Raw genomic sequence first — 16,746 nt, forward strand, 5'->3', positions numbered from 1 at the left:
CTACATGGGATGCTGTATTTACCTTCCAGGAGGGAGCTCACAGCCCAGGCTTGGGGGCACTGAAAGGCAGGAGAGTTCTGGGTCCAAGTAGGGACAATGTCATAAATTTGCTTCAGGAACTCCCAGTTAGCTAAGGAGAAACATTCCCGCCTCAGGAGAGACCCCTCTGTAATGGTGAATACATAGTTCTTGTCCCAGGAAGACCCCCTTCTGAGGAGGGAGCCTCAGTGTGTCCCAGGAGAGTTCTCAGTTGGGTAGGGGGACCTTTGGTCTCAGGGGAATTCACAGTCTGACCCAGCCCTTGCCCTAAGAGATCTCAGCCTGATGGGGGACACACCAAACCCACTCTCTGGGAGTTCCCAGTTGGATGGGAGAGGTAGGCTGAATATATCCACTCCATACACAGGGGGAGGAACAGGAGACCACATGAGGAACCAAACTAATGAACCACTCACTCACACTAAACTGAGTTAGCAAGTCCTGCCGGTCTTTCTGAAAAGCAAAGACATTTGGAACACGTGGAAGCAGCGTGGGTTGAGGTGTTGCACAGAAGTGGAAAAGGGAAGGAACTTTCTTCCTCTGTTCCTTCCCCCTCCCTCCAGAAAGGTATTTCTGGAAGTCTCCAGTTGGTCTGGGATCTGGGCACCTGCTGTGTGTCCCAGTCTGTCAGCCCCTCAGCTGTCACTCTGCTCCCAAAAATAGCAGTGGTTGAGGGGAGGGAGAGGGCGCTGTTTATCTGAGAGAGAGGTGGAAAGGGGCTTTAGAGCTGTGCCCAGGGAGGGAGTCTGCTGGGGGCTTCCTGTCCCTTCTGGATCTTTCTGCCACTCTCTTGGGTGCGAGTGCCTGAACCCCCCCAGGATACCCCAGAGTGGGGTGCTTGGGTATAGGCTGGTCAGCACCTCCACGTGGTCATGACTGACCAGTCTGGGGAGGGGGAGGGCCCTGAGTATCAGTGACAGACTCCAGGGGCACCTGCCCCTGTGGCCAAATATGGTCCAGAGCCACTGGCTGAGGCAAGAAAATCTCTTGGGTGGGGGCTGGGAGGGGCAGACTGAGGCTGGCTGGCTGGAGGTTGACGCAGGAGTGCTCAGGGGAGCAGCATCACAGGAGGGCAGATCGAAAGCATTGTCCTCACTGAGAAAGTGAGCAGGGGCCTGGGGTGTGCCTTGGACTGGGGAGGGAGACGCGGACTTCTAAGACCTGCGACGAGAGTTCAGGCCTTTGGCACCAACTGAGTGGCTTCACCTGCTCAGGCTGGGAGGGACAGAGAGTGAGGCACAGGGACTTTCAACTTGGGCCAAGCTCTGAGCAGATGCTTTAATGCCTTCATGGGGCAATAAATTTGGGGGTTCTGGGGGTGGATCCCTTCCAGGCAGAATCCCCACCATCCTCTCTGGTGTGAGGGGACCCTGGAGCTCCGGACCTCAGACCAGAAGCCCAGCCCTGGGTCTGGAGTAAGGGGCTGACCAGACAGAGCTGCTCCTGTCCCGGCAGATGGCAGAGGTGGAAGCGGTACAGCTGAAGGAGGAAGGGAACCGGCATTTCCAGCTCCAGGACTACAAGGCCGCCACAAAGAGCTACAGCCAGGCCCTGAAGCTGACCAAGGACAAGGCCCTGCTGGCCACACTTTATCGGAACCGGGCAGCCTGTGGTCTGAAAACGGTCTGGGGCAGGGCAGGGCACGGGGCGGGAGTGAGGCAGAGGGGCCTTGGGGCTGAGTGGCAGCCCCTTCACCCTGATAGGAATTGCCCTTCATCGCAGCCAGCTCCACTGGGTGCCTGGGGTTAGAGAAGGGTGTCTCCCCTGACCCATGCCCTGGAAAGGCAGAAATTCATCCAGAGCAGAATCAGCCCAACGCCAGGTGCTTTCATATGTTATTCACGGCATCTTACTAATGGCTATGAGATAGCTGTTGCTGTCCTCCCCCTACTGCAGATAAGAAACTCGGATCCAGAGGGCTTCATTAACTTGCTCAAGCTCTCCCAAGTAGTAGCAGAGCCGAGATTCAAACCTGGGTTTGCCTGATGTCAAAGCCTGTCCTTTTTGCCATGCCTACGAGGAGCATGCCCTGGGCCTCTGACAGCCTGCAGCTCCCCCAGCAAACCCTCTCCACTCACAGTGGGGACACTCTCTGGCCATCTCTGCACTGGGCCCACATTAACCCAGTCTCCTTCTCCTTCCCCTTTCCTCAGGAGAGCTATGTCCAGGCAGCTTCAGATGCCTCCAGAGGTGAGTCCCTCCCACCCCCGAGCTTGCCCTGTCACCTTCTCCTCTGCATGGCCTGGGTTTTAATCTAGTTACCATTTTGGGGGAAGAAACAGTGAGTATGGAGTGACTTCAGAAGGGAGAGAACAAGCTGGAAAAGGGACTGGAAACATATCCTCTGAAGAGCCGTTCAGGGAAGCTGCAATATTTAGCCCAGAAAAGGCAACTCCCAGGTGGGACAGAGCTGCCTTCAAATTCCTAAAAGGCTGTCACAAGGAAGAAGGATTGGATTTCATCTCAGGGGCTCCAGGGCTGGGCAATGTTACAGGGAACGCATTTCAGGTGTGGAGAGGGCAAGGTTTTCTGATTAAGCTGCCTGGCTGTCTTTTTCTTTTTTTTTTTTTTTTGAGATGGAGCCTTGTTCTGTTGCCCAGACTACAGTGCAATGGCACGATCTCAGCTCACTGAAACCTCTGCCTCCCAGGTTCAAGCAATTGTCCTGTCTCAGCCTCCCAAGTAGCTGGGATTACAGGTGCCTGCCACCACGCCTGGCTAGTTTTTGTATTTTTAGTACAGACAAAGTTTCACCATGTTGGCCAGGCTGGTCTCGAACTCCTGACCTCGTGATCTGCCCACCTTGGCCTCCCAAACTGTTGGAATTACAGGCGTGAGTCACTGCACCAGGCCTACCTGGCTGTCTTGAGAAGGAGGGAGCTCTCCATTGCTGGAGGTATGCAAGCACCGATTGGTTAAGCCCCTGGCAGGGATCCTGTAGCAGAGACTGGAGCATTAGGAATTGGATGACATGACCCTCAAGCTCTCTTTCCACCTTGAAACTCTGTGGCTCTTACTGTCTGTCTAATAAAGGGGAGGTATGGGCCAGAGAGTCCACATGGGTGGATAATCTCCAAGGAAGACACAGAAGCCCAGCAAGAGCATGCTTCCTGGGGTTGGGGCAGTGGGGCTGGTGGTCTATAGTCTGGTTCCCTAAGGCCCTCATCCTCCGACTTGCCTCGATAGCCATTGACATCAACTCCTCGGACATCAAGGCTCTGTATCGGCGATGCCAGGCACTGGAGCACCTGGGGAAGCTGGACCAGGCCTTCAAGGACGTGCAGCGTTGTGCCACCCTCGAGCCACGGAACCAGAACTTCCAGGAGACGCTGAGGAGACTCAACACCAGCATTCAGGAGAAGGTGAGCTGGGCCTCTTCCCACAACCCTTGGCTGCCCAGTCCCTCTCTTCATTCCTAGTAGGAATGGGTTAGGGAGGTGGGTCATCAGAGCAGGGCTAGCCCTACCTCCACACTCTGAGATAGAGACAGCAAGTGGCATGGGCAGGCTGCACAGAACAGCTAAGCAGGTGCTTCTATCTGTGATGCCTGTTTGAGGGCACAAGCCAGCCAAGGCTAGAACACAGGTCTTTTAAATTCCAGATGGGGCCTGGTGCAGTGGCTCATGCCTATAATCTCAACACTTTGGGAGGCCAAGGCAGGCAGATCACCTGAGGTCAGGCAGTTTGAGACCAGCCTGGACAACATGGTGAAACCCGTCTCTATCACAAATACAAAAAATAGCCGTATGGGTGGGGGTGCCTGTAATCCCAGCTACTCAAGAGGCTGAGGCAGGATAATTGCTTCAACGTGGGAGGCGGAGGTTGCAGTGAGCTGAGATCATGTGCCATTGCACTTCAGCCTGGATGGCACAGAGAGACTCCGTCCCTCACACCCCCACAAAAAAAAAAAAAATTCCAGATGGAGACTTAGAAATATTATTATAACTTAGTATGTCTGCAACATGATCTATCCCTCTTTCTAAGTATTATAAAATACCTGGGAACTGAGCACATGGATGAGGGATAGAGGAGAGCCAGGCCCCATTAGGAGCGTGATTGTTTTTTTGGAGACAGACTCTCACTTTGTTGCCCAGGCTGGAGTACAGTGGCCCATGATCTCAGCTGCTCACTCCAACCTCTGCCTCCTGGGTTTAAGCAATTCTTGTGCTTCAGCCTCCCGAGTACCTGGAATTACAGATGTGCACCACCACACCTGGCTAATTTTTGTGTTTTTGATAGAGATGGGGTTTCACTATGTTGGCCAGACTGGTCTCGAACTCCTGGCCTTATGTGATCCACCCACCTCAGCCTCCCAAAGTGCTGGGATTACAATGTGAGCCAGGAGCATAAAATATTTTTTAGGAAATGGAGTAGGGTAGGGAGAACCTGGACAAGAGGTGAGAAATCCTGAACTCTAGTCCTGGCTCAGCTGCTAGTTTTGTGGGGCATCTGTTGGGGTGTTGGTTTCCTCTCTGTAAGAATGGTAAGGTAATCGATCACAAAATAGGCTGGGTGGGGTGGCTCACGCCTGTGATCCCAACACTTTGGGAGGCCAAGGTGGGTGAATCACTTGGCATGAGGAGTTCAAAACCAGCCTGGCCAGCATGGTGAAACCCCGTTTCTATTAAAAATATAAAAATTAGCTGGACATGGTGGCACATGCCTGTAATTTCAACTACTCAGGAGGCTGAGACAGGAGAATCACTTGAACCTGGGAGGCAGAGGTTACAGTGAGCCGAGATCGTGCCATTGCACTCCAGCCTGGGTGACAGAGTGAGACTCCATATCAAAAAAAAAAAAAAATTAAAAAATGAGCTCAGAAGTAGGTGGGAGTACTGTGGACCCCCAGAACAAAGTAGCAGGAGGTTCAAAACAGGCTGGCGAGGTGGAGGATGTTGATCAGTTCGGTCACTTTATGAAACACCCAGAGCAGTGGGGTTGGACTGGGGACTGCGAGGGACTAGATATCCCAACAAAATGAGTTTGATTTGCCTGAAACAGAGCTTGAAAGCTGCTTCATCTACACTTCAGGTGTGTTAAAAAGAAAAGAAAGAAAGCTGCTTCAGGATTCTGAGCATGGAGACATATTTCTGTTTTATCCCTATTTAAATGTCTAATAGCAAATGGTTTACTAGACTCTAAAACTGGGCTGAAGACCCTTTAGGCCTTCCCAGACTGTTGCGATGTCTCAGTGGGATAACGAATGTAACCGGATGGTAAGCCTTCAGGGGCAAGGACTTGATTTTGTCCACAATTCGACTGTATTTATTCATTCATCGTAGTTATCCGGTAAGTGTTTGTCGAATGAATACATGAATGAATGTATGTGTGAGAGCCCAGAGTAGACGCCCTGATATTTACTGAGATGAACTGAATGTGGAGCTGAAATGACGTGGACCCCACCTGCCTCCTTCCCTATTCCTTCCTCTCTCCTCAGCTCCGAGTGCAGTTCTCCACAGACTTGAGGGTACAGAAGATGTTTGAAATCCTCTTGGACGAAAACAGTGAGGCTGACAAGCGGGAAAAGGTAAGTGCTGGCCAATATCATCCAGCCAGCAGAAGGACCCGCTAGTCTGGACAGTGACATCATTCTGAGGGGGAAGCGGGACCGGAGGCCTGTCTTTGCAGCCCAGGAAGGAAAATTGGCCAAAGGTTAATCACATTGGAACACAGTGTAAACCGTAAGAAAGACTGAGATTTGGGTGAATCCAGTGAGGACGGTCATGCAGCAGGGTTGGATCCTGTCTTTATTTGAAATTTTGATGTTTTGTTCATCGTGGATTTTTTTTGGCATTGATTTTGATTTTTAAAAATATAGCATTGATTATTATTTGATTATTGAGTTCGTTGGTGTCCCTTTAAATTTTGCACCCAAGGCAAGTACCTCATTTGCCTCACTGTAACTTCAGCCCTAAGAAATAACAGCCCGTTAAAATCATGTTTTATTTTATTAAAAAATATTGTAAAGAAGTCTTTCTGAAAAATTTAAATATTTACAGACATAATCATCCTCTTAACCAAACTTGTTACCTTGTTTTTTTTTTATGTTCCCTTCTAGTGCTTCTGCAAAGGAAAAAAATTGAACATTTGAGTGTTTTACATCTGTAAGAACTTGAGAAACAATGTCCACGGAATTTTTGTTAGTTTTATGGTCAATAAATCCATAAACTAGGCAAATATCTTTCCTAACAAACTCTTGTGAGAACATAATGAGTTGTTACAGATAAAACAAGTTTTTTGGTTTTTTTTTTTTTTTTTTTTTAAGTGCAAAGCCCTTAGCTGATAGTGATGGTTCTGGGCATGCTTGCCTGAAATTCTCTATTAAGCCCTCTCCCCAGCACCCAACTCAACATCTCTTTGTCCACCTCCTCACCTTCTTCTACCTCCTGTGTTTCTCAGCCCTGGGTTCTCAGGTCCTGCTTGAGACCTGGAGCCTTTTAAGGTTCGTGCATCCTTAAGTTGGAAGGCTTTCGGTGGGAAGAGACTTGGGAACCTGCTTGCCCAACTGCTGAAATTTACAGATGAGGAGTCTGGGGTCCAGAGAAGTGCCGTAACTCACCTGAGCTCATACAGCTACCAGGGAGCAGAATCAGAACTCAAACCCAGGGTTTTCAGGTCTCATCTAGTGTTTTTGCTGCTCACTTCCTGGGAACTTCAGATTCCTCTGAACAGGAAAATCAACAAAATGTTTAAGGACATGATTCTCCGTGTAAAAACACTACATTTCTCCACCTTTTTTCTAGTCCTTCTCTATAAGCATTATACACATCTTTATTTTAGCATAAGTGCAATTGGAGTAAACATATGATTCTGATTCTGCATACCAGTGCTTTTTCCATTGCTCTTAGTCTTTTTATTCATGACTTTAATGACTGCAATATATTTCATCCAGTTGGTCTTGATGCAAGTTACTTGGCTTTTTTTCTTGAATTATGTTCTTGGGCTGTGTTTCCAGGAGGGGGATTACAAGGTGAGATAACAGAACAATGTTCTGAAGATCCAGTCTTTGCACTGGCTCTTTACTTGGCCCACGGTACAGGCCTGGGTGGCCATACCTCCCTCGTAACCCTCATTACCTCTTCCTCCTTCAGGCTGCCAACAATCTCATTGTCCTAGGCCGTGAGGAAGCAGGAGCTGAGAAGATCTTCCAGAACAATGGGGTAGCCTTACTACTGCAGCTTCTGGACACTAAGAAGCCTGAGCTGGTGCTGGCTGCAGTGCGGACCCTGTCGGGCATGTGCAGCAGCCACCGAGCCAGGGTGAGCCCCTGGCTGTAGGGCATGTGGAGCAGATGGCTACTGGTCCAAGGATCTGGAGGGTGATGCGTGGTCAGGGCTGTGGCTGGCATCAATGGAACCTCATAAAAAGTCAAAGCGTGTTCCAGTCTCTTTTTCCCTTTGAGTTAGAAATGGGTTTGACTAAGCAAAGACAAGTTATTGAAAGTGCTTAATGCAGAAGTGGTGAATGCAAAGGCTGTGATAGTTTACATTTTCTCATGCTAAGTCTTTGAAACCCAGTGTGTATTTTACACTACAGCACATCTCCATATGGTCTTGCCACAGTGCAAGAGCTCAACATCCCCATGTGGCCAGTGGCCACTGTATTGGATGGCACAGCTCTGACCTCTGGGGACAGGCATGGCTTGTGTCAAGAGGTTTCCAGGACCAGGGAGCCCCATGAGGCAATGGCTGCCTGGGCTGATTTCTCTACTGCATGGGATGGGGTGGGGAGGATTATCGCACCCTCTCTAACCTGCATGGCAGCTGGAATGGAAGGGCAAGGCAGCTGACCATGGTTCTTGCTGGGGTTCTAGGCCACAGTGATTCTGCATGCAGTGCGGATAGACCGAATCTGTAGCCTCATGGCGGTGGAGAATGAGGAGATGTCTCTGGCTGTCTGCAATCTGCTCCAAGCCATCATTGACTCCCTGTCTGGGGAGGACAAGCGGGAGCATCGAGGGAAGGAGGAGGCCCTGGTTCTAGGTAGGAAATATTCTTCAGTTTTAGTTCAAGGGGATGGGGAAAGAAAGAGTCAGTTGCCACCTCAGACTGGGCATTACCTGTATGTGGGGATGGCTTGGTTTTATGTCTTTTCTTTTCCTTTTTTGAGATGGAATCTTACTCTGTCACCCAGGCTGGAGTGCAGTGGGGCGATCTAGACTCACTGCAACCTCCGCCTCCTGGGTTCAAGCACCTCTCCTGCCTCAGCCTCCTGAGTATCTGGTACTACAGGCACACACCACCATGCCCGCCTAATTTTTGTATTTTTAGTAGAGACAGGGTTTCATCATGTTCGCCAGGCTGGTCTCAAACTCCTGACCTCAGGTAATCTGTCCACCTTGGCCTCCCAAAGTGCTGGGATTACAGGCATGAGCCACTGCACCTGGCCTGTCATATGTATTTTCTGATTATAAAAGCAACAGGCATAGCTGCAGTATTCACAATAGCTAAAAGATGGATACAACTCGAATGTCCATTGGCAGGTTACTGGATGAGAAAAATATGGTATATACATACAATGGAGTATTAGTCTTAAAAAGACAGGAAAATTTGACACATGCTACAATGTCTATGAACATTGAGGACATTATGCTAGTGAAATAAGCCAGCCACAAAAGGACAAATACTGCATGGATCTACTCATATGAGATACTTGAGTAGTCAAATTCATGGAGATAGAAAGTAGAACAGTGTTTGGCAGGGGTTGGAGGAGGAGAAATGGGGGGTTATTTTCTAATGGGGATGGAGTTTCAGTTTTGCAAGGTGAAAATAATTCTGTGAATAGATTGTGGTGTTTGCACAATGGTATGAATATACTTAATGCCATTGAACTGTACACTTAAAAATTGTTACAATGGTAAATTTTACGTTATGTAAATTTTACCACAACTTAGAAAAAGTAACAGAGACTTATTGAAGACATTTGGGAAAATATAGAACTATGTAAAAATGAGAATAAATGCCTATAATTACCCATTCAGATAATCACTATTACCATTACCACATGTATCTTTCCTGTCTTTTTTTTTTAAACCATCCATATCAATATCTAACAAAATTGGAATTCTGCTATGAATAGTTGCATGTTCTTTTCTTCATTGAGCATTATATTAATATTGCATACCATTTAATATTCTTAAAAAGGATTCCTTTGATTTTAATAATTAATTTTACATTTGTTTCCTGCACATGCATATACAGACTCATGCTTCTCCCTGCACATCCAGGTCCTAGGCATCAACTTAGAAAATGTTGCTCTGGCCAGGAAGGTCAAAGAGGAAGGTTCACTCAGACAACTTTATTTTCAAGAACATCATAATCTTCCCTTGTATGGATAATTCATCAATCAGCTCTATATTATTGGAGATTTCAATTATTTCCAATTTGTATGTTTATACAAAACTCTCCAGGAGCCATTTTTGCATCTGTGCTTGCATTTATAATTTTTATTTATTTATTTATTTATTTATTTATTTATTTATTTATTTATTATTTTTGAGACAGAGTCTTGCTCTGTTGCCCAGGCTGGAGTGCAGTGGCATGATCTCGGCTCATTGCAACCTCCACCTCCCAGGTTTAAGCAATTCTCCTGCCTCAGCCTCCCGAGTAACTGGGCTTACAGGAGCACACTACCATGCCTGGCTAATTTTTGTATTTTTAGTAGAGATGGAGTTTCGCCATGTTGTCCTGGCTGGTCTCAAACTCCTAAGTTCAGGTGATCTGCCCGCCTCTGCCTCCCAAAGTACTGGGATTACAGGCATGAACTACCATGCCTGGCCACATTTATAATTATTTCCTGGGGTCAAATTCCTAGAAATGGAGCATAACTAATGTTCTTTCTATATCTTGCTCTCTAATTTCTTTCTGAGAGGCTGCATCAATTTATACTCTCACCAAGCAATGATGAGAGTCCGCATTTCAACACATTCTCATCAGATTTGAATGCTATCCTTCTTAAGGATATTTGCCTTGGATGTAGATTAAAATTATCTTGTTTGATTCAAAATGAAGTACTCATGAGATTGATCATTTTTCTGTATCTTTGTTAGCCATTTGGATTCCTTTATCTGGATGGTTTGTTCATGTTGTTACCTATTTTTTAATGTTTTCCTTATTTGTTTATAAGAGGCTTTTTTCTTTTTCTTTTCTTTTCTTTTTTTTTTTTTTTTGTTAGACAGAGTCTTGTCTATCACTCAGGCTAGACAGTAGTAATGCAGTCACAGCTCACTGCAGCCTCAAACCTCTGGGCTCAATCCTCCCACCTCAGCTTCTGGAGTCACTAGGACTACAGGCTCATGCCACCACGCCTGGCTAATTTTTAAATTTTTCATAGAGACAGGGTCTCACTTTCTTGCCCAGGCTGGTCTCAAACCCCTGACCTCAAGTGATCTTCCTGCTGTGGCCTCCCAAAATGTTGGGATTACAGGTCACTGCACCCAGCCCTGAAGTCCCGGATTCTAGATGTGACTCTGACTTACTATTATTATAATGGTCAACTAGTCACTTTCCTTTTCTGAGCTAGAATCTTTGGAAGATTCAGGATGGCCCTGCTTGTGTGGCTGGCAGTTAACTGGAAATGTTGACCTTATGGCCTTGCTAGTGGCCAGCTTGGGTTTCTATAGAACATGGTGGCTGGATTCTAAATGGACAAGCCCCAACGTGCAAGTGCCATGTAAGTCTCTGGTTATGCCACAGGTCACGTAAGCAGCCCAAGGCCAGTGTGGGAGGAGATTACCCAAGAGCATTTATACTGAGAGTCGTGTTTCCCAGGGAGACACCAATTCACAATCTTCCATGACTTCCTTGGGTTGAGCGTCTCTGCTACAAAATTTTTCCACATATTGATTTCCACTCTATCCCCTTGTAGCTTCCATCTGCCTCTGACCCAAAGTCTGCCCTCTGGAGTCTCACAGAAGGAGTCTATTATCTCACTCTCATGACTTGCCTTTGTCTGAAGATGAGCTGTCACATCGACTTACATCTTTCCTTCTTTAGGCGATGGAGCTGTATTCCTTCATCAGTTATTTATCTGACGTGGTTTGGAGAGCTTTGCTTTTCAGTTTGCCTGCCTTTGGGCTCCATCCTAGGATGAGAACAAAAATCTCTAAGTCTCAGGGAGGGCAAAATCAGAAAAAGGCATTTGTCTTTTAAGATCTACCAGTGGGCAGGAAGTCCTGGCGTCACAGGCAAAAGCTTGAATTCAGGTACCTAGCATGCCTGAATCTGTGGGGAGTGAAATGTCTCTAAAGAGTATAAATTCCCTTTCTGAAAAGCATTTTATTAAATCAGTTTATTAAAAACCATATAAAGCATCCCTGGAGCTCTGCCGCTCACTGCTAGGAGTGAAGAACTTTCTAAGAATCCAAACTGCTCAAGGATGGAATGAGCTGTTGTAGAAGTCAGTGTTCAGGGTGGCTGGAGGACCGCTTGCGGGTGTTGTCTAGGGATTTCTCTCCCTTTTTTCAGGTGAGATGGGCAATACTATACTCTCCTGGGAATTCACATATTCAGGAAGCAGTGGATTCAGTATTTCCAGAGTCTAGAAGCTGCTGCCCTTCCTGGTCATATATATGTGAGATTTCCTACCCCTTTCTACTTACCCCTGTCCTCTTGTTTTCAGACACCAAGAAGGACCTGAAGCAGATCACCAGCCACCTGCTGGACATGCTAGTCAGCAAGAAGGTATCTGGCCAGGGCAGGGATCAGGCGCTGAACCTGCTCAATAAGAACGTCCCCAGGAAGGACCTTGCCATTCATGACAACTCACGCACCATCTATGTGGTGGATAACGGTGAGAAGAGGGGAGGGTTTGGGGCTTGCTCAAGCCTTTTAAGTGGGCACCAGGGCACTAAACAGAAAATGGAAGATGTGAGGCTCTTGAAGAGGTCTTTAGTCCTAACTGAAAAGGTGAGAAAACACGTTGGCACATCAGGATCACCAGTGGGCTTGTGAAGGTGCAGGTCAAGGCTCTGAATTCAGAGCCTGAACACGCCCAGGAAGTGCCCAAACACATCCCCAAAATGTGTGGGTGGAGCTACCTAGCAAATGGGGACAAGGACTCCACCAACCGCAGGGTAAAATTCTGGAAGTTTCATGGTTGGTAAAATACTTCACAGGCCTTTCAAAAGGGAGGAAATTGTATCAAGTATACTTTACATAAAGCACAGTGAGAATGTTTGTAAACCCAAAAGTATCTGAGACAGTTCTCAATCAATTTAGAAATTTATTTTGCCAAGGTTACAGACACGCCCCGCAGAGAGGAAACACAGAATCACAGAAACAGTCTGTGGTCTGAGCCTTTCTCCAAAGATGATTTTAAGGGCTTCAATATTTCAAGGGGAAAAGCAGCCTGGAGGGGAAAGAGGAAGGGTACGTTCACATTATATGAATGCACACGTTGGAAGAGAAAGGAGGAGGCGGGGAAATAGTCAATTACATATTTGTCTCCTGCTCAGTAAATGACCACTTTACACAAGATAAGGTGAACATAGAGTGGACATATTTAAGCACTAATTTACTAAACCTGTGGAGATATTTAATTTTTTATCTGTAGCTACCTGCTTAGGAATAAAAGGAAAGGCAGTCTCTTGCATGACTCAGCTTTCAGCTTAATTTTTTTTCCTTTGGTTTAGGGAATCGGGGGGGATCCCAAGATTTTATTTTAGTTTTTAAATTTATTTTTATTTATTTTTTTAGAGATAAGGTCTCACTGTGTTGCTCAGGCTAGAGTACAGTGGCGTGATCATAGTCACTGCAACCTCAAATTCCTGGGCTGCAACGATCCTCCTCCCCCTCAGCCTCCCAAGTAGCTGGGACCACAGGCACACACCATCATGCCCGGCTAATTTTTTTTATGTTTTGTGGAGATGTGGTTTTGCTATGCTGCCCAGGCTGGTCTCAGACTCCTGGATTCAAATGATCCTCCTGCCTTGGCCTCCCAAAGTGCTGGAATTACAGGCACAAACCATGGCACCAGGCCAAGATTTTATTTTCCTTTCACATGTTCTGGCAGTCACTCAATTTGTCAGCTCCGAGATGTTACCCCTCTCCTCAGTCAACTTCTTTGATTGTTAAGGAATCATACCTGTGGTTTTATGATCTGCTATGGTAAATTCTTCCAAAGATTTTATGACACACAGACTATCCCTTGTTCTAAAAGACTCATCAGCTTTTCCCAGCTTAAAAAATATCTTTTGATATTGCACTTCCCTTGTTTGGTTTTTACAGACCTCAACAAAGTACATGTGCAAGTGCTTAGACTTCAGCACATTACTCTACTGCTAAACGCCCAAACCCCACTTCCTCCCTGCCTCATTCTGGTCTTCTCCGCATGTATCATGAAACGTGAGCGTTAACAACAGACCTTCTCTCCCTGCACCAGGATCTAGGCTCATCCACGTGTTATGGGTTGGGACAGGTGGAGAGCACTATTTTTTATTCTGTTCTTTTTGCAAAGGGCACCAACATGGATAGCACTTGGGTAAAAATAATGTGGATTTAAAAATTCCAATATTCGAATACAAAGCTGCAATGTTGAGGTGTTACGTGTTGTGCAGACTGGGCTGGGAGACACGGTAAAGGAGCCGTCAGGATGTCAAACCTGAAGTGAGCTTTTGGGTGAGGGAAGGGGCAAAGATTAACAGGAAGAAGGTCTGGAGTGTTTGAACAGAAGAGAAACGAGATGCTCAAGGCGTGGGCAAGAATGGAAGGGGAGAGTGGGAGATGGGATTGGAGAGGTGCATTTGAGGGAGGCTTTTGGGACCCAGGCTGGGGACTCTGGGTTGGCTCATCAGGCACTTCCTGTTACTCCCCAGCCCTGTTGAGCACTTTTTAAATGTGTGGTTGTGACATAATAAGAAATATACATATTTGGTCTCTGCTGCTGTTTCCTGGCACACAGCTAACCTCTGAAGTGATAAGTATCTTTTTGTATGCTCATGTAATAACTGGTGGCTGGAATCCCCTAGGTAACCTCAGAATGTCAGAATGGGGGCCAGTTGCCAGGGGAAACAACCACGCAATCGCAGGATTGGAACTTTCAGCCCCTTACCCTTTACCTCCAGGGAGGGGAGAGGGGCTGGAGGTGGGGTTCATCACTAATAACCGATGATTTCATCAACCGTGCCTACGTAATGAAGCCTCTGTTTTAAAAAAATCCCTAACCAAAGTGCTCCCAAGTTGGTGAACCCATGGAGGTGCTGGTGAGGTGGCTACCTGGAGAGGGCATGGAAGCGCCATGCCCCTTGCCAATACCTTGCCCTCTGCATCTCTTCCATCTGGCTGTTCCTGAGTTTTTGTTGTTGTTGTTGTTGTTTTTTAAATAATAAATTGGTAATCAAGTAACTAAACTGGTTTTCTGAGTTCTGTGAGCCATTCTAGCAAATTATCAAACCCGAGGGAGAGGGTCATGGGAATCTCTGATTTATACTTGGCCAGTCAGAAGCACAGGTGGCAACTGGGACTGCTGGCATCTGAAGGAGGGTAGTCTTGTGGGACTGAGCCCTTAACCTGTGGGGTCTGTGCTAACCCCAAGTAGATAGTGTCAGAGTTGAATTGTAGGATGCCCATCTGGTGTCAGAAGTAAGCTCTGAGAGTAGAAGCAGTTTAGGGAGGAAACAGAAGTTTTCCTTTAAGTGGTGAAATGTAGGTTGCACAAAATTTACTGCCAGGCACTTTCTTTTTCTTTTTCTTTCATGTGTGGAGATGGGCTATGTTGCCCGGGCTGGTCTCAAACTCCTGGGCTCAAGTGATCCTCCCACCTCGACCTAACCAAAGTGCTGGAATTATAGGCATGAACCACTAAGCCACTTCCAGGCACTATTTTTTTTTTTTTTTTTTTTTTTTTTGAGACGGAGTTTTGCCCTTGTTGCCCAGGCTGGAGTGCAATGGTGTGATCTTGGCTCACTGCAACCTCCACCTCCCGAATTCAAGCGATTCTCCTGCCTCAGCCTCCCAAGTAGCTGGGACTACAGGCACCCGCCACTGCACCCAGCTAATTTTTTTGTATTTTTAGTAGAGGCGGGGTTTTGCCATGTTGGCCAGGCTGGTTCCAGGCACTTTTAATTCCCTCCTAACATCTAGAGTTACATGCCTCCCAGCTTTTACCCGGAATGTTCTTCCTCCCACTTCCTTGTACTACCCAAGGTCTGACCAGCCCCAAGCCACCTCTAAAACCTGGCTCTGAAATCCACCTGTCTGTTGCCCCAGAGGCAATATAGTGTGACGGCTTACATCACAGGCTTTGAAATCAGACGTGATTGGGAGTGTGTCCTTGCTATGTCACTGGGCAACTTACTTGACTTCTCTAAGGCTTGTTTTTCTTCTCTGAAAGATGGGAATAATGATATCTAACCAGTAGGGGTATTGTTAGGATTAGATGAAGTTAATGTGTATAAAGCTCTTGGCATGTAATAAGTGCTCAGAATAAATTGCAGATATTATTTTATTGAAGTGAATGACCCCATTTTCAGTGCTACCCTTCTATACTTATCACATCTCATTGTAATCTTCATATGTCAGTTTTCCCTATTGTATTGTGAGCTTTTGGAGGTCAGAATCGTATCGTTTATTTTGGTAGCCAGTACCCCAAAGGTGCTCATTTATTCAACAAAGACATGACTGTTGAATTTGCCCGATGGTAATAGGAAGCCATTGAAGATTTTTCAACAGAAGACATGAGAAGACATCATCGTAATAAATGTAAATATGGCATTTACTAAATACATAATAATTACACACTCAATAATGAACATTTATTGAGTGATAGTGATGTGTCTGGATTGACAGCAGGGTTTCCATACGTTATCTCATTGAGCCCTCAAACTTTATGAGGTAGGTAGTATTGTTCTCATTTTATAAATGAAGAAGCCGAGGCTTGAGGAAGAGAATATGAAATAGTATTTGGAGAAGTCTATACATCAACCTGTGGAATGTCAGCATTGGTAGAGTTCCCTGAGATCAACTAGTCCTGATTTTGTACATATGAAAATAGAGGCCCCTAGAGGGAGGTGAATTGGTCAAGGTGGGGGCAGTGTCAGGTGTAGAACCTGGGTCCCTTGACCCCATTCTAGGTCCCTTCATTCTGGATGAACTACATGTGTTCTACAGACAGGGCTGGAGAGAAGCTGGTGATAACACGTCACTGAGTGAGGGGTGTTTGTGAGGATGGAGCCCAGCAGGAATCTTAGGCTTGCCACTGTCTACCCTGCAGGTCTGAGGAAGATCCTGAAGGTCGTGGGGCAGGTTCCAGATCTGCCATCCTGCCTGCCCCTGACTGACAACACCCGCATGCTGGCCTCTATCCTCATCAACAAGCTCTACGATGACCTGCGCTGTGACCCGGAGCGCGATCACTTCCGCAAGATCTGCGAGGAATACATCACGTAAGTTTCCTGGAGGCCTCACAGGGTCAGGCTCTGTCTTAGTTATCTACGGCTGTGTAACAAATTATCTCAAAATTTAGCAGCTAAAAACAATAATGTTTTTTTTTTATCTCACACCAGAACAGAAATTTGGGAGTGGTTTGGCTGGTTGGCTCTGGCTTATGATCTTTCATGAAGTTACAGTCATGTGCTGGCTGGGGCTGCAGCCATCTGAAGGCTTGATGGGGGCTGGAAAATGCTTCCAAGATGATGGACTTACACAGCTGGCACATTGGTGCCGGCTGTTGGTGGGAGGCCTCGGTTCCCCCCACTGCAGACCTCTCCAG

At 46.7% G+C, this 16,746-nt stretch overlaps 1 protein-coding gene across 1 annotated transcript in view; it reads left to right on the plus strand.

Annotated features, from left to right (window-relative positions):
* The first annotated feature begins 1,033 nt into the window (after positions 1–1,033).
* LOC105485143 (unc-45 myosin chaperone B) overlaps positions 1,034–16,746 on the plus strand; it is a 39,738-nt gene continuing 24,025 nt past the window's right edge. The window contains exons 1-9 of the mRNA XM_011747351.2: positions 1,034–1,142; positions 1,495–1,662; positions 2,193–2,229; positions 3,226–3,401; positions 5,477–5,566; positions 7,131–7,298; positions 7,853–8,021; positions 11,659–11,829; positions 16,249–16,420. Coding sequence (XP_011745653.2) covers positions 1,495–1,662; positions 2,193–2,229; positions 3,226–3,401; positions 5,477–5,566; positions 7,131–7,298; positions 7,853–8,021; positions 11,659–11,829; positions 16,249–16,420 — 1,151 coding nt within the window. The 5' untranslated portion in view covers positions 1,034–1,142. The remainder of the gene's footprint in view (positions 1,143–1,494; positions 1,663–2,192; positions 2,230–3,225; positions 3,402–5,476; positions 5,567–7,130; positions 7,299–7,852; positions 8,022–11,658; positions 11,830–16,248; positions 16,421–16,746) is intronic.

This window comes from Macaca nemestrina, chromosome 17 (genome assembly GCF_043159975.1).
Source record: "Macaca nemestrina isolate mMacNem1 chromosome 17, mMacNem.hap1, whole genome shotgun sequence".
Lineage (NCBI taxonomy): Eukaryota > Metazoa > Chordata > Mammalia > Primates > Cercopithecidae > Macaca > Macaca nemestrina.